Raw genomic sequence first — 27,929 nt, forward strand, 5'->3', positions numbered from 1 at the left:
ACTGATGAGCAATACTCAAGTATAGGTCGAACGAGTGTTTTGTAAGCCACCTCCTTTGTTGATGGACTACATTTTCTAAGGACTCTCCCAATGAATCTCAACCTGGTACCCGCCTTACCAACAATTAATTTTATATGATCATTCCACTTCAAATCGTTCCGCACGCATACTCCCAGATATTTTACAGAGCACTTTACCAGACAAAACAGAAACTTACATATGACTCAAATCAGCACAGCACTGTGCCAAAAAAGGTACTTTTCACATAGGAGTTAAGCTTTATAACAAACTTCCTGAAAACATAAAAGCTATCACTGAGGTCAATACATTTGGAAAATCTCTAAAGTCATATTTACAGCATCACTGCTTTTACTCCATTGAAGAATATTTAAATTTATGAAATGTGTTATATAAATACTTACGTGTAAAGTGTATTATTGTAAGCTTAAATGTGTATGCCTTGAAATGACTTTCAGCCTGTATATTTATAACTTGACTTGTCCAATGTCTTATGCATAAGCTGCTATGTAGACAACAGGACCAATAAAATAGAATCTACAATCTTGACAATGGATAAAGGTTATTGGATGAAAAAAAAATTCATTTTGACTTTATCCATTTATCTGTCTTCATGTAAAGTTTGAATTGATTCATACAAATTTAAAGTAAACCTCCAAGAAAAGCATTTTGTTTTGCACATAAAATCAAAACGAGTGTGACAGTTTTTAGCACATAAAATACCAAATAGTGTACATATAAATGGTGCCATTAGGTGAGCATTAATTTTAGCTCAATTAAAATCTTTTGCAAAAGAAATTAATAGATATTCACAATTTGCTTGAGCGGCAGGTCTAGTTTATCATTCAAACGTTGCTCAATGTTCTGTAACATAGCTGCAGTAAGACAGATGTTCAAATGGCTATGCAAATAGCCGTTGGCCTGGGGTAAACCAAATACTTTTTACCCCATGTTCCTAACTCAAAAAGGAATCAAGCACCAAGACTCCTCCTAACCGTGATTCTGGGCACAGCCTGTTCAGCATTTCCACATTGTAATGATGGTATTGATAATCAGAGTATGTAACTTGATTACTGCTAAAAATGGTGTAGCAGCAATATTAGTGAAGTAATTTACACATTGGAAAATGCTCTTTGGACACTATTCTAGGTGGCAGTGAAAAAGTACCTAAAAGTGGTAGCTACTTATAATAGAATGTAGTTGTTTCAAATAAAGCCAAGTCTCATATTTATCACATATTTTAGACTCTTTGTTGACAGGAATCTGTGGACAATCATGTTCAAGAATGATCTTGAGAAAGTATCCCACCCCTCCACCTCCTCCCAATTATATTATTATCCAGTGCTTGGGACAAATAATAGTCTGTGTTTTTACTATGGATTGCACAGTAATAGTACCCTCAAAGTACCGACAGATACACAATAATCTGTCTAGTTTTTGAATGCCTATGATGTGGCCCACTGACTGAAAGAAATGTTTATTATCACCAGCTAGTCTTGAAACTGATCTTATTCCACCCTCAAATCTTCCAGGAATGCTAATAGAATGGGTCTTGCACTCCAGAAATAATATGTGTGTAACATATTTGTGTGCGTAACTCAAACCAGTTTCAAAAAGCGATGCATATTTTTGACATGATATGTCCAAGTCTAAAAGGGGAATGTTCAAGAACTTCTCCATTATGTTTAAATCATACTTAAGAGTGTCAAAATTTATTCTTAGGTAACCGTATTGTCACTTTTGTGTTGTAACGGAAACTGTATGTAATGTACTAATCACCTGATACTTGTAGTGTGTGGTTATAAATGTCAATGCAAAAATTCATGACTAGCAGACTTGTCAAGAACTAGAACGCTGCCCTCATAAATCTAGAGCTAACCAAGTCAACAAGCATCCAAGAAACAGTCCTATCACTGTGTCCACAACCAATGTGTTACTGATATGAGCAAGTAGGTGATATTGAAAGTGTAGTGAATGTGGGTGTGCAGTAGAGGATATAGGCATGCTCTCATGGAGGACGGTATGTCAGGGTGAGTTAGAAGACATTTGATGGCAGTACAATCCCTCTATTACTCCAATAGTTTGTATGACAATTTCAAACTCACATCTGGTGGCACTGGAGGATGAGCCTCAACCCACAGACCTGACAGTGAAGCATTATAATAGGTCACCAGGAGCTGCTATGCTCGGCACAGCCTGGGTGTAGTATGATCTTGCATGGCTAACATCCTCAACCAGCAGCCAAGCTACAACAGCAGGCTGACATGACGCTCTTGAGTACGAGAAGCCTGGCTAATTGTACCTAATGCTGGTAGGCACCCATGTGGCCAGGTGAGCCTCTTTCAACCCTCAACTCATTAGGCTGTGGCTAGACCCCCTGGCAGGTGGTCCTGTTAAGAGGAGAGTGGAGTGGAGTGGTTGCACAGCAGAAGCCGGGATGGATGTGAATTTGATGACCTACCTGGCTGGATGGCCAGTATTTATACCAGTTGGTTATGATTAAACTTTCCCTATTTAACACATTACAACACAGAAACTAACTACCATATGATTACCAAACTTGGTTGCATTAACGTCAAGAACACTGGGAAGAGAAATAATGCAGAATCAATTCAGTTTAAACACTTAATGTGCTGCTACGGTACATCATACCATTACATACTGGTACCATTACTGCTACAAAAGGAGCTCAATATGGTGCCCATCAGTGTCCAGAAGAGTTTGAAAGCACAGGATTGCATTCTGCACAGCAGAACGAAGCATGTCCATAGGTATTCTGGCTACATCTCTTGATAGGCTGCACTTAAGATGTTTGAATGTTCCCCTGGTAAACTCTGGCCTTCAGGTAGCCCCACAACCAGAAATCACAGGGAGTGAGATCAGGTGATTGTGCCATTCAGGCATTTGGAAACGATCAACTGATAATTTGATTGTTTCCAAATGTGTTTTGGAGAAGCATGTGAACTTCACAAGCATTGTGCAGTGGTGCACCATTTGCATGAAAACTGTTGAGTTCAATGTGTCTATCTCCAGTGCGGGCGGGTATGACATGCTGGTGAAGCAAATTGCAGTGATGTTGGCCAGTCATTCTGCACGTCTTTGGTCCTTGAGTGCCAACCTGTTCAAAAATAAAAAAATGGGCCAATGATGAACGTAGCCATGAAGCCACACCATACGGTGACACGTTCATTATACAGAAGAACTTCATTCACAGTGACTTGAGGTTAAGACCCCCCACACTCAGCAATTCTGTGTGTTCACATGACCTGTCAGAGAAAAATGAGATTCATCTGTCCATAGGATAAATCCTTGTGAGAAAGTGGAAAGGGAAGCCAACATGTTGTCATGCATCCTGTGGTGCATGCTGCTGTAAGATATGGATCTTGTATGGATACCATTTGAAAATTGTGTGAAGCATCTTCCGTACAGTGGACCATGGGATGTTCAAATGACATGACACAGCACACGCCCTGCCTGATGATCGGGAATTGTGTGCAGCATTGTTTTCCATAGCAATAGTGATTTCATCAACCACCTGTGGTGCAAGCAGTTGTTGGCCTCTACCTGGAGTGACACCCAGTTCTCCAGTTGATTCGAACTTTTTCACCATGCTCCGCACAGCAAGTTCAGAAAGAGGACCCTTACATAATCCTTTCATCTGGCGATATTCTTGAAGTGCAGCTGTTACTGTTGTTTTGGTAATAGTGCTTCACCAATAATGCCCTGCTCCTTTTGTCCAAGTTTATGTTGACACATCTACAAATACACAAATACACTGTGACTGGTCAGGTGTGTGAGACTGTGAATCACGATGACTGATTACGGCACCAGGTGACCATAGTTGGAGCAGTACAGTGGCACTGTGATGCTTGGAAATCATGCACCCCATACTCTGGACGTTAAAACTACCAAGTTTGGTACTCATATTGTAATTAGTTTCCATGTTATAACATGTTAAATAGGGAACGTTTACTTATAACCACGCAGTACCTGCCAAAGTGGATATGTTGTGCTGTTGCTGCTGAAAATGTCATTTACACTGCGTTGCAGAGTATCCCTGGTTTTGGTAACTAGCCTGGCACTGATCAGCTGGTGGGCAGCAATACCTAGCAAGTGCTGTGGCTCAGTGCTGAGCCAGTGTATTGCTGCAGGTGCTGAGCAATCTTACCTAGGCCTGTGCCATTGTGAAAGAGTTATCATAAACACTGCACAGAAACTACTAGTGAGATTTCAACTGTATGCTGGACACTTATCAGATGATCATCCCATGTGATGTCCTACTGGTGGCACTGATTGTTATGCTTTGAATTATTATCCCCAGTTGCAACAGATGTTTCCTCATTTGTGCTCATATCAGTATATGATGAGGATGCTACCTCTGTGAACAAATTAAACATTAGTACTTATTTGAAAGTCGCTTCAGTTGTCAGTTTTATGTAAACCAGCATATATGGTACAGGCCTGGCACCAGATGTGTCAGTGTGTATCACAATGGCTAGTTTATCTTTATTTTTTCATGTTGATCAGCCAACTAGCATGAATAACATATTGTTATATACATTTTAGTACTTTGGTTGTTTATTTTTCCAATGTAAATTTTATACATGATACATTAAAAACCGTCATATGCCTATTTATAACCTGATCCTGTTGATGACAGTTGTTTAACTGGCTTTTATGCACAGGCATCATCTGTTATTAGTTTCCCCTCTAAAGCAGATCTTCTCTACTATTTGGTAGCATATTATCGTATGATGGCTCCATGCACAGGGCTTCTGGATCAGTATATTTTTATCTCATTCTGCTTCTCCGTAAATTATTTTGTACCCTGCCATTTGTACAACTTGAAATGCCAAGAGGATACATGTCACTAAAATGAATTTTACACCACAGACTGAGAATATGATATCCACAAATCATTAGGATTACAGGACTATGGATGATCTCTTATCTTTTTAGTGTGTTATGAATTGCCCTTAGGCTGCAATTGGCATATGGATGGAATCAAAGTGTGCTTAGAGATGTTGATGGGGAATGTTCCTTCACGAAGTTTGTTTGTAAGTTAATGAAGCATCAACATGGTTCCTGAAGGACTTTGACAAGCAAGCTGCCAAGCAAACATACCTTAGACATGTTGAATGTACAATATATCAAGGTACACAGAGTCCTGCGAAGCCGTGTTATCCATTATCTATCAATAAAGGCTTGCGTATTCCTCATCAAATGTGACCAGGAATTACCATGCTGAAATCTTGTACTTGGAGTTGGCTCAAGGAGGAGCAGTATCTGGGGCTCTAATATCTCAATGGTGCAGCAGTTGCATACAGATTGACAGACATATTGATTCCAGTGTGTAAAAATTGTACCATTCTCTTGTGTGCAATGGGTTCAGCCCCCAGCAGACAGCACTGAGTGTTCAACATAGATATGTTCAAACTCATTACAGTGCTCCAGATTGAACTTAAATTGTATGAAGCTGTGCAGAGGTCATCCCATACCATAGTCACATTGCATGGTCCAGTACTCACTTGCCATTAGGTGTGATCTCCTTCTATCCTTTGTTTTCCAAAATACATAATGCGCATAGCAGTGTCCCTAAACATCGTATGACAACTTCGTTTTTTCTGGGGAGTGATAATTTGGATCAGTGTGAACTCATCCGTGTTTTGATATTCTGCATCTTGATGTCATTGGGATGTTTCTACTTCATTTAATGGCTCCTCACTCTACAAACTTGGTGTTAAAATGACCATTTCAGGAACAATGGAGGTTAACATTGTTGGGCTTGTATTTACACTATCTCGATGCAATTGCAAACATTTGTTGCTGATATGCCACTTTGCATATGTTTTGAGTTTGGATTTATACAGGCCATTTCTTGTGGATGTTGCAATTTTCCCAAACGTTAGTACATATTGAGTAAGTGGTATTCTGTCTAACCCTTTTGAACAGGAGATTAGTGTTTCCCAAAGTAGTGTTAACCCCTTCTGGTAGATTGAACTGTGCTTTTCACAGGTGATATGCATAATAATTGTGCTATCCAGGTATAAGATGTATGGCTGGTAATAGTGTTGACTATTTTTGCAATAGCTATCAATAATATAAAGTCCTCAGTAACTGGTCCAATTCACATTTCTTATTTTTTGATGCTCCTAGTCTTTGCTCTTCTTCCAATCGTACAAGAACCATATGCTAGTTGTAACTGGCCACTCAGCATTTGCAACAGACACTTACAAGAGTGGATAAGTCGTTTAAGAATGCCAGTTTCAAATTTTGGACTGATAAATATTGATTTTTAACTGCTTCAACTGTGCTGAATTGAGATTGAAGGTCACTGTTCTGCCTGTACAGTATAGTCTTAGAGTCTGATATTCAATTATAACATTACATGGTTGCAATAAGTGAAGGATATGAATGTATGTGCCCTAAAAACATTGGATATCTTAAAATCTATTAACCTCAAATTATGGAAATGAGAGCTAGGTCTTCATACCAGAAAATAATAGTTCAAGTTCAGCATGAAGTAATTAGGTTGACCATAGACACATACGCCATCTTTGTTCCTATTCTCTTTAATGGAGTTGGTGAGTTCATAATATTTTAGCATTGACACAAAGAAATGGTTGTCGAGTACCGAAATTATGTCATCGTCAACTTTACTGTAACTTCTCAGCTGATTGAAATCCTCATGGAAATTTAGCTAGCTGCTAATGTCCTACAGCTGGAGTATTTCAATGATATACCCCCTGCTCCTAATCATCATCATCATCATCATCATCATCAGGTGCTCTTGTTGTATTGAACTGGCAGGGGAGCTGCTCTTCCTGCCTTCTATCCCTGTTCCCTGCCCTTCCTATGATTCTGTTTGTGATGATCCATCTGTTGTGTGGTCCTCATAGCTGCTCTCAATTCAGATGTCTTCTGTACATGGTCCACTCTCATGGTGATCACCTGGTACCCGTGTGCTCTCTAATAGATCGTATGATGCTCACTGCACTGACACTCTGTGCCATATCTGCTCCCAACTGGACCATAGGCATTTTCTTACCACATCTGCTGTTTGAAGAGGCACTGAAGAAGTGTTTGCATCATTTCCAGAGTAGTGCAAATACTATTTGCTGAGACATCATTGTTCCTTCAGCGACTTGAGCCTTGCTGAATAGGGTGGCCAGTGTCTCTGGGTGGTTGTGCTTGATGTCAGTTGCCTCTCCAATGATACTGTCCTGCACCCTGGAGCCTGAGCCAAGATTTTCATCTCATCATAATTTACGTGATGCTTGTCCAGATAACACTTAACAACTGCATATTTTCTAGGTTGTCCCAGCCTAGCCTGTTGTTGATGTTCCACATGTTGAACTATTAAACAAGTACTTAAAAAAACCTAGTCACTCATTGCTTTAACTTCCTTTTTCAGCCAGACTGTATGGAGTAAAGACTCAAATAGCAGTCACAGATTTCAGTAAAGGTTATGGAGCATATGAAGATGTGAAGAAGAAGCTTAGTGAATTGGATGTTGGAATTTTGGGTGAGTAATATGGTTTTTCTACATGTAATAGAGTACAGCATTATTTTCATTATTAGATTTGAGTCTCAGTGCAGTAGAAATTAAATTTATTTTGCTATTTGTTATGAAATTTATTTTACGGGTTCCAATAAATTCTTCCTTGAAGGATTTCAGCAAAGTGAGGTTAAAATCTCCAGCAATCACTATTCCTTTCGTTTTTACATTAAAGCAGGGCAATAGAACTTCAAAGTGAGTTATGAATTGCTGAATATTTACTGTAGGTGCTTCACACACAATTACTAATATAAATGATTTGTTATGAAATTCTATTTTTGTCATTCATTATTCTAGATGCTGTTCTGAGCAAATTTATTAATATAAATATTGTTAAATGTATAAGAGTATTTTATAAATGTGGCAACTCCTCCTTTCTCTGCAGTAATAAGACAGTAATCTGTGTGACACCATACCTTTACCAGCAGTCATGTCTTGTTCAGAAGGGCAAATTATGTCACCTGGCCTTGACCATTAATTTAGTAGTGCAAATATTCATTAATTTTACTACCCATTCCGTGGTTGTTGTAATGAAATTTTATATTTGCTAAAATGTGGACAGGAAATAAATAACTAAATCTATTGACTGCTGAAATTGTTTTAGCTAGTATCACCTGGCATGGATGCAATATATGCACCATAATTATGGTGCCTAGTTATTGTCTTCAACAACATCTCTTAAAGCATGGTTTCTGTTGTGGACTGACAAGACAGCCAATCCACAGTGACGGGTAACCGAAAGGCACGCATTGAAACTCACGCAGGCTGGCGTGAGGTCTGAAACAGGATACGTAATGAATGCTATAAAGAAAAGTACGTAGCTGCTGGAATACTTAACTTTAATCCACAATTGGTGAACATTGGTCTTGTTACTGTACATGCTTCATTAGATACATAGCAAAGGATAAATGGCGCCTTGCTAGGTCGTAGCAATTGACTTAGCTGAAGGCTATGCTAACTATCGTCTCGGCAATTGAGAGCGTAATTCTCAGTGAACCATGGCTAGCAACGTTGGCTGTACAACTGGGGCGAGTGCTAGTACGTCTCTATAGACCTGCCGTGTGGCGGCGCTCGGTCTGGAATTACTGACAGTGGCGATACGCGGGTCCGTCGTATACTAGCGGACCGCGGCTGATTAAAAGGCTACCACCTAGCAAGTGTGGTGTCTGGCAGTGACACCACAGTTTCTTTCTACCTTCTTTACCATGGAAAAGATGCTGCTCTGACCTCTTTGAGCACTGGTATTTTGCCACTCATGACAGTGCTGTCTCCACTCCCCCCTCCCTCCCCCCCCCCCCCCCCCCCCAACACATCCACCAAGTTTCTTTTAATTAGTCTACCTAGTTTTCCTTTATCCTTCTTATTTAGGTGAAGGCTGTTCATAGCATATTCCATCTTCAACAGGAAACACACTAGTATGAGACAGCTCAGACATGGGTAGCTATTACAACTCCAAATTAACTCTCGCCGCAAATGAGCTAAAATGAGGTGAGCTGTGTCGTAAAGCCAATGTAAACATCACTTTGGATTCCCTCAGTGCTGAGACTATTTTTACCTGGTCATACTGTGTAGAAAACTTATGATCTCTGTCAATACTCTTACCCAGCACTTCCCTATAACCATTGTGCAACCCTTTCTGAAATCTGTGCACACTAATCATATATCCTCCACCACTAGGTTTTAAAAACTAGTGACCTGTTATTCTGAGCATAGTTAATCTTGGAACATGTGATTCACTCTTGTATCAGGAGAATTACCTAACAACAAAATTTCCCTTTAGTTTACTGGCTTTCCTACAATACATCTTTTTATTACTTATTGGAAGTTTGTTGTATGATGTCTGTGCCTACATGTGCATGAAGCTAATTCAGTTCTAACTGAAGCAACTAGTACAACTTATTTGATATATTTATTACAAAGTTGTCTAAAAATGTCTTGTCTGTTGCCACTTCCCATCTCTGCTTGCCCTTCTCTACTTAAGCTATCCAGATCTCTTTTAGCCTCATGTAATTTTATCTGAAGGTCAGAAATCTTTCTGATTGGTAGGGCTATAAATGATGAGTCACAGGTAGCAAATATATTTAATAATAATTTTTTAAGTGTAGTAGGAAGTATGGGGAAAAATGCTTCAAGAGAAAAATCACTGCAGTATGTTGAGAAAGCAGCTCTCATAAAATTCAGTCATACGAATCTATCAACAACTTTTCATGAAATGAAGGAACTTACATAGTCTCTCAAGAATAACAGCTTATGTGGTTTTGATGATGTTTCCGTAAGAGTACTAAAGATTTGTTCTTATACAGTAACCTCTGTCCTATCTTAAATATGTAATTCATCACTAACTCAAAGCATTTTCCATAGTCAAACTCCAATTTAAGAAAGTTGGTAGGGAAGATGTCAATAATTACTGACCTGTTTCACTGCTGACATCATTTTCAAATTTTTGAGAAGGTGATGTGTTCTAGGATAGTATCTCACTGGAGCAACAGTAATATCCTCAGCAAATCACAGTTTGGATTTCAGAGGAGTTGCTCTACTGAGAATGTAATTTACATGTTCACTCACCAAATTTTACAAGCATTAAATAATAAGATAGCACTGTTTGATATTTTCTGTGGCCTATCTAAGGCATTTGACTGTGTGAATCACTGTATTCTCTTATATAAATTGAAGCTTTGTGGGATTGAAAGTATATCCAACCACTGGATAATGTCATATCTAAACAATAAATGCAAAAGTTGTACTTAGTAATTCAACCAGTATATCCGGGGACATTATTCTGACTGGGGAGAAATCATATATGGGGTTCCCCAAGGCTCAATCATATGGCCATTATTGTTCCTCATGTATGCAAACAGTCTTCTGTCTAATATACAACAAGCAGAATTAGTTCTTTTTACACGTCACTAGTATTGTAATCTATCCAAGCTGAAATACAGAAACAGAAGACATGGTAAACAATGTTCGTAAAAGTATCAGCGTATAGTTTTCCACAAATGGTCTCACTCTAAATTTTTAAAAAGACACAACATATTCTGTTCTGCATGTATAGGGATACTACACCAGTGATAAGTGCAACACATGGCGAGGGAATAATAAATAGGGTGGTAACTCCAAGATTTTTAGGTGTCCATATTGATAAGAATTTAAACTGGAAAAAGCAGATTTTGGAACTCCTAAAACAACTTTGTTCAGTCACATTTGCACGTAGAATCTCTGCAAATCTTGGGGAGAGACAGATCAGTAAGTTGATATATTTTGCATATTTTCAGTCAATAATGCCGTATGTAATAATGTTTTGGGGTAACTCATGTTTAAGAAAGAAAGTCTTAAAAGCCCAAAAACATACTGCAAGGATAATTTGTGTTGCTCACCCACAATCATCTTGTAGATGTTGCGTAAGGATTTGGGCTTTCTGACTACCACTTCACAGTATATTTATTCCCTCATGAAGTTTGTTGTAAATGATCTACTGCAGTTCAAAAGGAACAATGATGTACATATTACTATACCAGAAGGAAAAAGGACATTCATTACTCCACATTAAGGTTATCTTTAACACAGAAAGGATTGCACTACAATTTTCAATCATTTACCTGGGGATGTAAAATGTCTGACAGAAAACAAAGTAAAATTTGGAAATAAACTGGAAAAGCTTATCCTTGACAACTCCTTTTTTTTCTGTAGAAGAATTTCTATTATTGTAATGTGTAAAAGGTGTTGTATAAGAACTACTCACTCACATCTGCATGTTTTAATAATAATAAATAATAATAATAATAATAATAATAATAGTAATAAAATAAATTTATAAATGTTCAGCATGTAGACATATTTACGAATTAATTTACAATGTGAATGGACAATGATTCATTCCACATCAGTACGATTTATCATGCAAAATGATCCATGGAACATGAAACTAACTAACTCACTCCCTTCTGTTTCTCTATCTTCCTGTCTTCACTACATATCATGTGTAACCCCCTATGAACCTTACTTACTTTCCAAAGGCTCATGCCACTACAATCATAGCATTGTAAAAAGTACAATGATCATCACATCAAATCTTGGAGCAATTACCCAACAAAGTGAACTGAAGACCTGGCCAATGTGGCATCACCTTTGAGTTCACTTTCAGGAATCTGATAGGGGCTGTAATATGAGGGTGAATTAAGAAAGTTTTATGTATTATATCTGTTCTTGTGGATAGATCCAAAGGAACAGACACCATTTTTGTCCTGCAACTGCTATCAATCAAGACACAAAGGAATTAAAGACATCAGCTGCAAGTGGGCATTGTTTTATCAGTGGGGCAAGTTGAAAAATCAAATCTGTGTAATGAGGCAAATGAGCAGGTGCATTACAGCAGAAGTGTGTGATATAAATTAAGAATTTGAGTGTGACAGGAGGCATGCAAGGGTAGCCCATGTGCTTGTGGTGACCACTGTATCCAGATGGTTTAGTGGTCAGTACATCTGCCTAGGAAGCAGGAGACTTGGGTTCGAATCCTGATGTGGCACAAATTTCCAACTTGTCCCATTGCTATAAATCATTGCCCATGACAGCTATTGTCTTTAATTCCTTCATTAAGAAATTAAGTTACACGTTATTGTGGCAGGCCAAGTAACTTTTATTGAATGCTGCACTACATTTGTTTTGTCCACAAGAAATGTATTGTCCTACATACTTCCACTTGGAAGTCTGCAACAGAACTGTCAGCAGGAAATGTGGAACATGGACTCTCTTCTGACAATGCGCCGCTCTTGTTGCCCAATGATCTAAGCATTCCAATATTTTGGAGAGCTACAGCAGTGCTATGTCATCATGGTATGGGGAGCCATTGGGCATGACCTCAGGTAATGGATGGTAGTGACTGAGAGAACTCTCATGGCACAGGATGTTCACCACACAGCAGTTCTCCAATGACTCTGTGACTGAAGAGCAGATCTCTGTTGTTGAGGAACTGAAATATTCACAGACAGTATCATGGTGCCATTCCTCAGCAGAACAGTGCTCATCCACACATGTCTGCATGAACTGTTTGTGTGATTTGAAGAATAACATTTTTACACTGGACTGTGTATAAAAATTTTTATTTCTTTTTCTTGCTACTGGTTTTGGGCACTGCCCATTCTCAAGTGTGTGAGATAACAACAACCCATAGCAGAAAGCAGCAAAACACAAATCATTTTTCATTGGAAATATTGCCAGGTTTGTTTTCTTTGTGCTTCTGGTTGGAAGTGACATTTAAATAACTTGATAATATTTTTGTTCTCATAAGCACTTCCATTCTGTGCACCTTTATATTTTACATGATGATGATTATGATGATGATGATGATGATGATTTGCACAATTATGCAAGGAACATGATTTTTAAATTAATGATGATGATATGTTACGAGAGGTAAATGTTATGTTCATGTAATGGTGCATCCAGTGTAGTTATATGATTTGTGCTTAGCTACATTTTGCTATGGTGTGTTGTTATGTTTTCAGACATGCTTGAGAATGGGAAATGCCTAAAACCTTACAAGTAGGTGAAAGTTCACATACTTTTTCTCACCAGTCTATCACTCCAAAAGTGAAGTTGCACTTGGATTTACTGCAGGTGTTTTCCTAGAGCATACAGATTGGTCTCCTGGTGTATAATCATCATCATTGTCATCTTCATCTGTCAAGTCTATTATCTTTTGGACCACTGCTTTTCTTTGTTCTTGCTTTTCTGAACATAAAATTGTCTGATTCACCATTTCACTAAATGCTAACAATGATGATGTTGCATTGTAGGCAGAGCAATTTGTACTATTGCCTCCTTCTGGAATTTTAGGAGCTTCAATTGATAAACAATGTGATGGGGTTCTTTCATCAAAGAGAATTTCGATTTGATAATGAACCAGCAGAGATAGTGAAGGCCAGAATGTATTCCACAAGCAGTTTTAATGTCTCCAAGTTGTTGTCTTTAAGGCCATGATTTGAAATTCATACATGACAAATCTTATTTGCAATTTTTAACCACCAAGAGTGGCTTACAGGACCAATTTCTAATAATGCCAGATCAGTTAGAAGTGCATCTGTCCTTATAGCCTGAGTTATCCTGTAACCATAAGCCTGATCTGTAGAGAGATTTTTGGTGGCAGTGTGACTTAATGGAACCAAAGACTTTGGAATGACAAATGAGGGATTGATTTCAAGTTCTGTTGCATTATAAAGTATGTCGCCAATCTTACTACTCCACCTGTTATTAGACAAAGTTTTCCTATCCAACTGTCTGATCAAGTGTTGCAAAGTTTGCTCATTAGTATGAAGAACACAAACCAATTGATGAGTTTACGATTAAGCTTTGTCTCAACCCCATGCCTGACTACTCCTTCCCAGTCAGCGTTAAAATTTATTGAGTCACCTACAGTAGCCTGCAAACTTTAATCAATGCTATTTTTCTTTAGAAAATCCACAAGATGGTTAGCAATAACTTGAGCAGGTTTCCTTTTCGTTAAGTCTTTCTCTGGAGTAAAATGGAAAAGATGCTTTCCACCTGGCTCAGTGCAAATGCTGTAATGCTCATCTTTCACAATACTTAGAAACTGATGGCTGTAGTTATATGCTTCTAACAGAACTTTAGTGGAATCTTGGCATCCATCAAAGAAGATACATTCAGTGTTGCCTACACTACATCAAGCAGGTTCTTCATCAAGTGATTTCATGATTTCTTCCTTTGTGATTTTTACTTTATTGTGATCAACCAGAAGCCTCCTGTCTCCTTCAGTAATTAATCCAGCATCCAAGTTTGGAGCTGTTGTAACAGCAGCTGTAGCACATAAACCGACACCAAATCTAGCACTTTGCAGTGTAACACTGTGCAATTGTTATACATTATACTGACTTGTACTTGAAGTAGAAGGTACATCAGAATCATCACATTGTGTCTGCAAAGGATCTTCAGAATGTTCATCTTTAACATCAGCTGTCTCTTCACCTTCTTCAGAGAAACGAATGTCATTTGGTTGTAATGTTAACTCTTCCTTCTTTTTTCTGCTTGTATTCAGAAATCCTTCTTAATTCATCTTATTGCTTCTTCTGCTTTTTAATTTGTCTTCTGTGCTCAGATAGATCGAATAACATGGTTTGATGCTGTCTAACAGAGCCAACCTTGTCTCTTTGACCTTAAATAGACATTAGTACTTTGACAAGGCTCTTCATGTCCGTAGAATAAGAGCAGGAAATGTGCACTTCAGTTTACAGTCAGCTGGACATGGACCTTCAAATACTGAATATACACTACTGGCCATTAAAATTGCTACACCACGAAGATGACGTGCTACAGACGTGAAATTTAACCGACAGGAAGAAGATGCTGTGGTATGCAAATGATTAGCTTTTCAGAGCATTCACACAAGGTTGGCGCCGGTGGTGACTCCTACAACGTGCTGACATGAGGAACGTTTCCAACCGATTTCTCATACACAAACAGCAGTTGACCGGCGTTGCCTGGTGAAACGTTGTTGTGATGCCTCGTGTAAGGAGAAGAAATGCGTACCATCATGTTTCCAACTTTGATGAAGGTCGCATTGTAGCCTATCGCGATTGCGGTTTATCGTATCGTGACATTGCTGCTCGCGTTGGTCAATATCGAATGACTGTTAGCTGAGCTGTGATAGGGGAACAAGGGGGAAACAAATGGTAGCACCAAAATTTTTCTTTAAACATGGTGGCTTTATTGGAGTGAACAGTTACACTAATTCTCAATCTTTCAAAATCAGCTTTATATCTTTTAGGCAAGCAGCTGTGATTAATAAAAACAACAAACACTTTTAATACAGTAGCAAAGGGCAAGCTAGGAAGACAGTGATATTTAAATAACAACTCTGCACAAATATGGCTTCAAAGGTAAGATTAAATTTATGATTGTTAATTAAAAAAAAACAACTTCCAACAAATATCCCTTAATGCCTTTAGTAAAACAATAAGTGATAGGCCTAACGAGAAAGTGCAATCTACCCCAACGTTTCCATAGATCATACACACAAGTTGCACAATTTAATCCCAAGGATTTACCAAGATAAAATTTCCCCAATACGTAAAAGATAAGTCATTACACTAAAATGCTCCATCAGTTATCAACATAAAAATTCACAAGGAGCCCAATGCTAGATTTTAACATTTCTGACATCGCAGCAGTGGGCAAGAAAAATTAGCTCAGTTAACAAAATACAATTACACCAAAACTCAAATACAGGTTAAAATTTAACACACATGGTGACAACCCCCAGCTTACAATAGTTCAAAACATTATTCAATCTCATAGGTGTGCAGATGTCATTACCAAGGGGAGTGTGCGAACCAACTTGAAGCAACTATAACATGGCATAGACAAAATTACAGATTTGGCAGTCTATCCAGAGAAGTCGGCAAGAAACGGGAAACAAGTCGGGAAACGATCACCATCGCCCACATACACACTCAGGCACGGGCACAGAGGAGCCAACCGTAAGGCAGGGAGATAGGACAGGCAGGGTGCAAAAAAAGCAATTTGTCTCGGGGCCCACCAAACCACTGGACGGGGACTACCAAAATTCACTCACCTTAATCTTTACGTACGACGCCCGGGCAAGGAAACGGGAAATTGTGCAGGCACAGCCCAGCAAAAACCCCAGACAAACACACAGAATCCCATAAATTCCAAAACATAATTTAATCAATTATCCCCCAAAACCCCGGAACTTGGCACAAGTGAAATTACAGACCACAGGATCCAAAGGCACTCTGTAGAAGAGTAAGGAGGGAAATGGTTAAACAAAGTTCTGCAACAGCACAATAGAATGCCAAGAAAAACACACTAAGTAAGGTACATCACCCCACAGAATGCCGAGAAACACGAACACTGGGGTTTGCCCATGTTTCCGACACAATCATAACAACGAAGATAATCTTCTTAGCCATAGCACGCTGAAACACACAAACAGCACCAAACTTATGAGGACAGGAAAGTACTTCCCTGTAAACTATATCTGGGAGGAGCACAGCCACAAGCTCGTGCCAAGGCGCGGTCCAGGGAAATCGCCGTGAGAAAGATTATCCAGCACGAGTATCGTCACACAGACCGCAGCGAGGCGCAGTCAGACAGGGCAGGAAAGTTGGTTAACAGGCGACGACTCCAACCACTGACGTGGCGAGCAACAAGTAACACCAGCCCTGGCCAGCGACAGCACTGAGGGACCCACCATCTGACGCAAAAGGCAATGCTCGCGCCCAAACTTGACTGCCTGCACACACGCCACCGCGCAGAGACGGTGCCACCCACTGCCAGGAGGCGCCCCGCAACAGAGAAAGAAACACCACTCGGAGGCCCAACGATCGAGAATCGATCAAGAATACCTCCACCGCGGCACATTAGCAGAATATGGATTCGGTGGGTTCAGGAGGATAATAAAGAACACCGTGCTGGATCCCAACGGCCTCGTATCACGAGCAGTCAAGATGACAAGCATCTTATCCGCATGGCTGTAATGGATCATGCAGCTATGTCTCGATCCCTGAGTCAACAGATGGGGATGTTTGTAAGACAACCACCATCTGCACGAACAGTTCAATGACGTTTGCAGCAGCATGGACTATCAGCTCGGAGACCATGGCTGCGGTTACCCTTGACGCTGCATCACACACAGGAGCGCCTGTGATGGTGTACTCGACGATGAACCTCGGTGCACGAATGACAAAACGTCATCTTTTTGGATGAATCCATGTTCTGTTTACAGCGTCATGATGGTCATATCCATGTTTGGTGACATCATGGTGAACGCAAATTGGAAGCGTGTTTTCATCATCGCCATACTGGCATATCACCCAGTGTGATGATATTGGTTGCCATTGGTTATGCGTCTCGGTCACCTCTTGTTTGCATTGACGGCACTGTGAACAGTGGACATTACATTTCAGATGTGTTATGACCCATGGCTCTACCCTTCATTAGATCCCTGCAAAACCCTACATTTCAGCAGGATAATGCAAGACTGCATGTTGCAGGTCCTGTACGGGCCTTTCTGGATACAGAAAATAATCAACTGCTGCCCTGGCCAGCACATTCTCTAGATGTCTCACCAATTGAAAACGTCTGGTCAATGGTGGCCGAGCAACTGGCTCATCACAATATGCCAGTCACTACTCTTGATGAACTGTTGTATCGTGTTGAAGCTGCATGGGCAGCTGTACCTGTACACGCCATCCAAGCGCTGTTTGACTCAATGCCCAGGCGTAACAAGGCCGTTATTATGGCCAGAGGTGGTTGTTCTGGGTACTGAATTCTCAGGATCTATGCACCCAAATTGCGTGAAAATGTAATCACATGTCAGTTCTAGTATAATATATTTGTCCAATGAATACCCATTTAAAATCTGCATTTCTTCTTGGTGTAGCAGTTTTAATGACTGCGCAGTGCCGATGGTACTGTGCCGCTAAAGCGGAGTTATTGAACACAGTTTTCCGAAATTCCTTCACCAGGGAAGACAAAAGGAATATTCCAGAATTTGAGACACGAACAGCTGCTAGCATGAGTTTCTTAGAAGTAGATACCTTAGGGGTTGCGAAGCAACTCAAATCGCTTGCTACGGGCAAGTCTTCAGGTCCAGATTGTATACCGATTAGGTTCCTTTCAGATTACGCTGATACAATAGCTCCCTACTTAACAATCATATACAACCGCTCGCTCACCGATAGATCTGTACCTACAGATTGGAAAATTGTGGAGGTCGCACCAGTGTTTAAGAAGGGTAGTAGGAGTAATCCATCGAACTACAGACCTATATCATTGACGTCCGTTTGCAGTAGGGTTTTGGAGCATATACTGTATTCAAACATTATGAATCACCTCAAAGGGAACGATCTATTGATACGTAATCAGCATGGTTTCAGAAAGCATTGTTCTTGTGCAACACAGCTAGCTCTTTATTCGCACGAAGTAATAGCCGCTATCGACAGGGGATTTCAAGTTGATTCCGTATTTCTAGATTTCCGGAAAGCTTTTGACACCGTTCCTCACAAGCGACTTCTAATCAAGCTGCGGGCCTATGGGGTATCGTCTCAGTTGTGCGACTGGATTCGTGATTTCCTGTCAGGAAGGTCACAGTTTGTAGTAATAGACGGCAAATCATCGAGTAAAACTGAAGTGATATCAGGTGTTCCCCAGGGAGCATCCCAGGACCTCTGCTGTTCCTGATCTATATAACGGACCTGGGTGACAATCTGAACAGTTCTCTTAGGTTGTTCGCAGATGATGCTGTAATTTACCGTCTAGTAAGGTCATCCAAAGACCAGTATCAGTTGCAAAGCGATTTAGAAAAGATTGCTGTATGGTGTGGCAGGTGGCAGTTGACGCTAAATAACGAAAAGTGTGAGGTGATCCGCATGAGTTCCAAAAGAAATCCGTTGGAATTCGATTACTCGATAAATAGTACAATTCTCAAGGTTGTCAATTCAACTAAGTACCTGGGTGTTAAAATTACGAACAACTTCAGTTGGAAAGACCACGTAGATAATATTGTGGGGAAGGCGAGCCAAAGGTTGCGTTTCATTGGCAGGACACTTAGAAGATGCAACAAGTCCACTAAAGAGACAGCTTACACTACACTCGTTCGTCCTCTGTTAGAATATTGCTGTGCGGTGTGGGATCCTTACCAGATGGGATTGATGGAGGACATCGAAAGGGTGCAAAAAAGGGCAGCTCGTTCTATATTATCACATAATAGGGGAGAGAGTGTGGCAGATATGATACGCGAGTTGGAATGGAAGTCATTAAAGCAAAGACGTTTTTCGTCGCGGCGAGACCTATTTACGAAATTTGAATCACCCACTTTCTCTTCCGAATGCGAAAATATTTTGTTGAGCCCAACCTACATAGGTAGGAATGATCATCAAAATAAAATAAGAGAAATCAGAGCTCGAACAGAAAGGTTTAGGTGTTCGTTTTTCCTGCGCGCTGTTCAGGAGTGGAATGGTAGGGAGATAGTGTGATTGTGGTTCGATGAACCCTCTGCGAAGCACTTAAATGTGAATTGCAGAGTAATCATGTAGATTTAGATGTAGTGTAGTTTGATCTCACATTTGCAGCTGAGGATGTCAAAGAGCTTGTATAATGTTGCTATGAAATCCTCTTTCACTTCCAGTTTTCCTCTACCAAGTGTTATGTTTTTGGTCTCTTCCCAGTTTTTTTGCTAGCCCCCACTTTTCAAGCACTTTTGGATAAATATCCTTTGCAAGAGTGGCTGCTGGGTATTTTCTGACATTCTCTCCACTCTGCTCTCTTAGCAGAAGCCCATACTGTAGAAAATTATGCAGAGTTGGGAATTCAGAAGGCACCATTTCTCAACCTGTTCCAATGAAGTCAAATATGTGTGGTAGTTGCCAGTCTTGATTCCTTTTACTAGCCACGATTTCGAATTTTCTGATTTTGCAAGTGGAAGAAACTGTTTGTGCATGGTAAAAGAAAGACAAGAAAATGGTACTATTTGTGTGATATTAACAAAAAGACACTCATCTGTAAATGAGTATTGCTAGTTTAAAAACTTTTATGAGTGACATGAAAAAAGTTTGCAGGTTTTATAGTATGTTTTTACCCTTAGAGCAGACATACTGTTCAAATAAATAAACACTTCTTGGAAGAAGACAGTTTGCAAAATGTCATGGAATTGAGATAGTCATTTACCACGCAAAGCAATGTAATTGTCATTTCGTATAAATATTATATTTTGAATTGCTAATGAAAATGCAACTTTATGACATCCCCCTCATTTTTTGAGAATCAAACTATTTGACAAACCCTATTACAACAGTTGTGGGCCAGCTTGATACAGGAGAGGATACAATGGATTTATGACACCCTTTTGAAGCAGCTCAATGCCTGCATCTAGACCAGGGGGGGGGGGGTACAGCATCATACTGACAAGTGGGCTCAGACTGCCAAATTCTTTGTAAATCTGATTTGTAATAACTTAAATAACATCACATAAGCTCTCAGTCCATGAAATTTCATTTTATCTCCTTCTCTCCTGCGTGCTCCACATTTTTGTGAGGCAATGTATGCCTCCTTACTGGAGAGGAATCTCTCAAAACTTATGAATTTTTAAAGTGGTGTGATTAATATTATATTTATTGTCCATTTATGAAATTGCAAAAAGAGATCAGTTGCATAATGTAAATTTCCACTATGTTGTTTGATATGTAAATTCATTTATTTGGAAGTTTGTTTTTTGAAAATGTTTTGCAGTAAACAATGTTGGTGTTATACTAGAAAAACCAATGTGTTTTATTGACATGACAGAAGATGACATAAAGAACCACATTAATGTCAATATAATTCCATGCAGTATGATAACAAAGATGATATTACCTCGTATGATGGAAAGGAAAAAAGGAGCTATAGTAAACATAGCCTCTACTGCTGCTCTGCAGCCTACACCAATGTTTGCTGTTTATTCAGCAACTAAGGTAATATTTTGATTTCTTTCATAACTTTAGGTACTTAGTTAAAAGAAAATTAAGAAGTTGTGAATGATTTTTCCAATTTAGTGTTGATAATTTGCAGGTGTATATGGATTACTTTTCTCAAGCACTGCAGTATGAATGCAAGGACCATAATGTTTCTGTCCAGACCTTAATACCTTGGTTTGTGAACACAAAAATGGTAGGATACAGCAAACAGTTGCAAAACTCATGGTTTGTACCAAATGCTGACAAATATGCAAGGCACGCAGTAAGGACCTTGGGAATAGCTGAACGCACAACTGGTTACTGGCTACATGATATAATTGTAAGTTACAAAATTATCCTGCTCTTCTGTGGAATAACTTAAGAAACCAATTCATGAAATTATCAATTTTATCAGTTGCATTTGAAATTTTGTTACCAGTTATTACTGCATTTATTCTGACAGTACAGTTAACATGTCATTCTCCATAAGAAGCATGTATGAGTTTTGAAATTCTGTTGGTTCGTTATTTCATTATTAATTTGTTTTTGGTCTACAGTGTAGCTGTACTGTTGGAATAAGCAGTCACTATAATGTATTATAGACCCTATCGTATGCATACTGCATAAACTTTAACTGACTGGATTGTGTAGCTGTTGATTAAAAATCAATTTATAGAAGAAAATATGAAATTTTATGTTAAATCTTTGAATTTTGTGGTAACTTGTATTCTGTATCCTGATACAAGAAGATATCACCATACTGGATATGAACAAATGCTTGGTCAGTTGTCTTCACAAATTTGGTTGTAGCATCTACATTTTTCAGATGAAAATTAATAGTCAATTTTTCATGTGATGATACCATTAGTGATTTTGTGCCTTATACAAATACTGTGTTTACAGTTGTTTGTAGATTATGTTGCAACTGGGAACCTCCTCCCATATTGTTATGTTAAATACATTGAAAAGTCAAAGATACTGTTACACCTGCCTAATATCGTGTAAGCTCCCCCGTGAGCATGCAGAAGTGCCACAACATGACATGGCATGGACTCGACTAATGTAGAAAGTAGTGTCAGAGGGAACTGACACCTTGAATCCTGCAAGGCTGTCCATAAATCTGTAAGAGAATGAGGGGATGGAGATCTCTTCTCTGAGCAGCACGTTGCAAGGCATCACAGATATGCTCAGTAATGTTCATGTCTGAGGAATTTGGTGGCCAGTGGAAGTGTTTACACTCAGAAGAGTGTTCGTGGAGCCACTCTGTAGCAATTCTGGATGTGTGGGGTGTCACATTGTGCTGCTGGAATTGCCCAAGTCTGTCAGAATGCACAATGAACTTGAATGGATGCAGGTGATCAGACAGGATGCTTACATATGTGTCACCTGTGAGAATCATATTTAGGTATATAATGGGTCCCATATCACTCCAACTGCACACATCCTACACCAGCTTAAACAGACCCCTTCTGACAGGCAGGGTCCACAGATTCATGAGGTTATCTCCATACCCGTACACATCCATCTGCTCGATACAGTTTGAAATGAGACTCGTCCGACCAGGCAACATGTTTTCAGTCATCTACAGTCCAGTGTCGGTGTTTACAGATGCGGGTGAGGCATAAAGCTTTGTGTCATGCACTCATCAAGGGTACACAAGTGGGCCTTCAGCTCCGAAAGCCCATATTAGTGATGTTTCATTGAATGGTTCACACACTGATACTTGTTCATGGCTCAGCATTGCAATCTGCAGCAGGGTTGCATTTTTCTCATGTTGAATGATTCTCTTGAGTCATCATTAGTGCTGTTCTTGCAGGATCTTTTTCCAGCCACAGCAATGTCAGAGATTTGATGTGTTACCAGATTCCTGATATTCACAGTACACTTGTGAAATGGTCATATGGAAAAATCCCCACTTCATCACTACCTCGGACATGCTGTGTCCCATTGCTCATGCCCCAACTATAACACCATGTTCAAGCTCACTTATGTCTTGATAACTTGCCATTGTAGTAGCAGTAACTGATCTAACAACTGCACCAGACACTTGTCTTATATAGACATTGTCGACTCCAGTGCCGTATTCTGCCTGTTTACATCTCTCTCTATTTGAATATGCATGGCTGTACCAGTTCCTTTGGTGCTTCAGTGTACATGCTGAGAGGTAAATAAATGTATTATGAAGTAAAATTATATATTATTATTATTATTATTATTATTATTATTTTGCTGTGATTAGAGTGAACATGGCATTAGTCATATGTCTTTATCATAGTCTACACATTTTTGGAAATTTTTAACTGCCATTATTCTCTTCACATCCCCCACAGGGGCTAGAATTGGACCATGTTAGTCCTGGGTTATTGTAAGGGGTGACTAAAGACCATTGCAGGGATTGTCATATCCATGGAGAGCTCCCAAAGTTGATGATACAACACTGAAAAAGACAGACTTAAGGCTTGATTTGGATAACACAGTACTTGGCTTTTTTGGTTAAAAACATCTGTGGTCTGTTTCATGGTCATAACCCCTTAGTTTTCAAAATTTCACAGTTTTGTGGGCTCTCTGGGGAGGAGCACCTGCCACATATGGCATGTAATCCATTCATTGTGTGTCAACTCCCCAAGTACTCTTTCACATAATGGGTCAATTCTGACTTCTGATAACCAGCATGCTAGCCAGTGTACCAGAAGATATTAGGAAGAGGCGGAATCTTGGCAATGCTTATGGTTGTTGCTCCCTGACAATGCAGAAATTGCACCGCAGATACCTGAGGAATGAGCTCCCCATGTACACTGTCTAGTCAAAGGCATTGGGAATTAGGACATTGGTTAACATGCCAGATAACAGCTTGACATAGTGGGTTAGGTCTCACAGACTGAGTGGCATCAGGATGGACGATCCCCAGTGAAGGGAACCAAGCTTTCATGGAGCAGTGGAAATGATGTTCTCACCATTATTGAGGGGAATTTATTAAGTTACCTCAACAATAGTGTTGGAGGCTTTTGCTTACATTTCAGTTGGAATTCTGCTCTCTCCCTGGTCAAATATAAGAGCAACAGAGTTAGTGCTACTAATTCACCTATCATTGGCTAATATTTCACTATCAGCGATGTCTGATGTTGTTTACCTTTTGTTGTGTGGTGATGTTAGTTGTTCTCAGCATGTGTTGTCTTTCTGCTTACTTCATCTTTCTGTTTCCAAATTTCTTTAGCCCTGCCCACAGAATGTTGAAATTGCCTTGCATAGTGATCTCTTGTTTCATTTTTGCCTTGAAAATGATGGGGTATTCACTACTGCTGGTTGTCAGATACCCTTACCTGGCTGCATTCCCATGAATTATTTGAATATTCAGTATGCTAGGAGAAGCTCAAGTTTCATGTTGCCTTACGGGATTGTAACAAAACTTACAATGCAGAGAGTTATAAGCTCATAGTGTTCATATCCTTGACAACACTACAGTAAGCAGACCAGGTAGGAGAAGTGGAGTAAAACAGTGTGTCAGTATTTGATGTGCTCTAGAACTGAATGAGAGTCTCTTAAGAAGAATAGGTTTTAGATAAGCATGGGGAAGTAGCAGTTTTTGAAATCTGACAAACATGTGTGTTAATTAAAATGTTGAATTGTACTCAGTCAGATAAGTAACAGTCTTGGAGGTGTACCAGTTGAGATTATTCCTCATAAATAAATGCACAAGATTCAGGGACTCGTCTACACTGTTGGTCATTAAAATTGCAAAATCCAGAGTATAGCAAATAATTAAAGGTTACTTATTGTGTGTATACAGTATAGTAGTAAGAATTTGAATGTGAAATTATCTGCACAGAGGTGCCAAATCCCTAACCCAGCTGGACGTCAAGCTGAACTGAGATTGAATGAGAAATACAGAACATCATTCCTTGTTGCTTCATCTATGTGCCAGAGTTCATCAGTTATAGCTGCTGGAAAGTGTTGGCATGCCAGTCTCTTGGCAACCCATGATCGCATGTTCGCAATGAGTGAGACATATGAAGAACATGCTGGACAGGGCAACTTTCTTAACACCCTTCTATCAAGGTAGGCCAGGACAGCACAGGTAACATGTGGTCATGTGTAATCTTGTTGAAGGTAAACTCAAGGATACCTTAAAGATAGGGCACAGCCACCAGTCTTAACACATCAGAAACACAACACCTGCTGTCCAAATTACCAACTGTGTGATCCAGAGGTTACTGTGTTGTGTACCCAATGGCAACCCATACCGTCGTACCAGGTACTGGGCCTGTATTATGATGACAAATGCAGTCTGGCAATGTCCATTCTCCCTGGAGCCTCCACACATGGATACAAGTTGTACAGGTGGACAGCAGCAGTCTGTGGCTGTTTGCTGATGATGCTGTGATGTAGGAGAAGGTACCTTTGTTGACTGACTGTAGGAGGACTCAAGATGACTTGGACAAAGTTTCTAGTTGATGTGATGAATGGTAGCTCTAAATGTAGAAAAATGTTAGTTAGTGCAGATGAGTAGGACAAACAAACCCATAATGTTAGAGTACAGCACATGTTGATTGTATATCTAGGCATAATGTTGCAAACTAATTGAAATGAAATGAGCATGTAAGGATTGTATGAGGGATGGTGAATGATTGATTACAGTTTTTGGGAGAATTTTAGGAAAATGTGGTTCTTTTATAAAGGAGACAGTAAACAGGACACTAGCATGACCCATCGTTGGTCATTGTTGGAGTGTTTGGAATCTGCATGATGTCGGATTAAAGGCAGACACTGAAGTAATTCAGAGGCCAGCTGCTGGATTTGTTATTGGTAGGTTCAAACAACATGTGTTTATTACGGAGGTGCTTCGGGAACTCAAATAGGAATTACTGAAGGGAAGGTGACATTCTTTTCCAGGAGCACTATTGAGAAAATTTAGAGAACCAGCACTTGAGACTGACTCAAGAATAGTCCTACTGTCACTAACACACATTTCACATAAGGACCATGAAGATCAGATTAGAGAGCTTAGGGCTTGTGCAGAGGCATATAGACAGTCGTTTTTCCCTTGCTCTATTTGCAAGAGGAACAGGAAAGAAAATGACTAGTAGTGGTACAGGGTACCCTCCACCACGCACCATATTATGTCTTTCAGAGTATGTATGTAGATATAGATGTACACAGAACTGGGACTTACCTGAACAGATGATGTGGTGTCAATCCTGTGTCCAGTGTTGTTGTTTGATGCACCATAGTTGCTGCACCTCCCTTTGATGCCAAGTCAAGGGAAGCCACAATGATGGTTGCCATGCTTGGCAATCTGTGATGCTCCAGATGTTATTGCAGTGTTGATGTGGATACTTGTCTTAGTCCAAAAAAGGTCAGTCCTAGTTTGAGGTACATGACGTGACTGTAGGATCCTACTTGGTCATGCAAACAATATGTCTGTCCTCCATCTCGGGCCATAGAGATCCTGTAAAGCACTGAAGATGGTTCTCCTTAATCCATTCTTTTGATATTTGTATGACAGTTGTGGAAACCTGACCAGCCCAAGCAGAAAATTCATGGAACAATAAAATGTAGTCTCAATAGGCCACGATACTGTCACATTTGAATTCCAACACATACTAGTAGACATTTCTTCTTACACAAGGCATAATATGACCTTCTCAGAAACAACTAATATTTTAATGTGATTTCAGAATGATAGACTTGCTGTGTAATATTTCCTTATATGCAGAATGTAGATTGTGTTACTCCTACCTACTCTGTATAGCTGTGCTGAAATATTTGCATATCAAAGTGTGTAGAACACTTCTTACCAGTTGATATTTGTTGCGTGCTGCCTTCATGGTGTTGCAATTTTAATGGCTGGCTCTATATCTCAGGACTTCATGGTACAGACTTTCAGAAAACTGCACATTGAATTAAAGTGCTGAATTTATTCACTTTATATGCTGAATTTGTCATGGGCTGGAAGGTAATGAAGTAGACACTCAATCTTCATGGTCTCCTTTGAAGGAATGTTTTACCAGTGAAGGCCAAGGTCGTGATATTCCGGTGTGATATAAAAGCATATGCGTTCCTCACATATGAGGTGCTCTAAATGTCCAATGTGTGGGTATGTCTCCTCCTGCTGTTTTCAGGAGCCATCTCCAGGCACCGTGAATGGATAACACATCAAAAAATGCTTTGTGAATTATCTCCTGTATGTATGAATTTCATGAGACTCTGCTCTTCTTCATCACTGATATGCCACAATACGAGAAGGCATGAAAGTCCCTTGACTATTTATCATACCATAATATCAGGAAAAATTTGGTAGATTCCAGCCTGCTGATATGTCATCAAGTTTTGTTAGTACTGTGACGAACTTTTACCTGACCCAACTGCACTGATGTCATCTACACTTCCAACACCAACCATTAGTCTGATTACGTACTTCATATGGAGAGACAAAATAACTGATGCCTGACTGCACTATGGCCAGCTTTCAGCCACAATGTGCAAATGACTGTCATCAATACTGAATGCAAACCATACTCATATAGAACTGCAACAGTATTGAGACATTGCCATATAGATGTAAACAAATTTGTGTTTCATTATTGTTTGTCATGTATGCATGTAGCAGCCACATCAGGACCACTTTAACTGTTAGGGATCTTTTCTAGTCATATTGATTATAGACAGACCACCCACTGAAGACAAAAGATATCTTCTCCATCATCCACAAAATTTTTGAGCTGTTGAAAATCAGCTTATTGGTGCAGCCAGAGAAGTATAAGGCTCCTGAATCACCAGTCACACCAGGAAAAAAGCAAAAGATTCAAGATGAAACTTTTCTCCTCAGCTCCTACTACCATTGATCTAACCTTACCTGAATGTTAGGAAATGAAAGTGAACATGGTACCTCT

The 27,929-nt window shown here is 39.6% G+C and overlaps 1 protein-coding gene across 2 annotated transcripts in view; it reads left to right on the plus strand.

Moving 5' to 3' along the window:
• The window catches only part of LOC124721454 (inactive hydroxysteroid dehydrogenase-like protein 1), a 124,321-nt gene that overhangs the window by 69,422 nt on the left and 26,970 nt on the right, over positions 1-27,929 (plus strand). For both annotated transcript variants that reach the window (XM_047246438.1, XM_047246439.1), the window contains 3 exons: positions 7,433-7,543; positions 20,837-21,057; positions 21,155-21,379. In XM_047246438.1, the coding sequence (XP_047102394.1) occupies positions 7,433-7,543; positions 20,837-21,057; positions 21,155-21,379 (557 nt within the window). The remainder of the gene's footprint in view (positions 1-7,432; positions 7,544-20,836; positions 21,058-21,154; positions 21,380-27,929) is intronic.

The sequence above is a fragment of the Schistocerca piceifrons genome, chromosome X, assembly GCF_021461385.2.
Source record: "Schistocerca piceifrons isolate TAMUIC-IGC-003096 chromosome X, iqSchPice1.1, whole genome shotgun sequence".
Taxonomy (NCBI): domain Eukaryota; kingdom Metazoa; phylum Arthropoda; class Insecta; order Orthoptera; family Acrididae; genus Schistocerca; species Schistocerca piceifrons.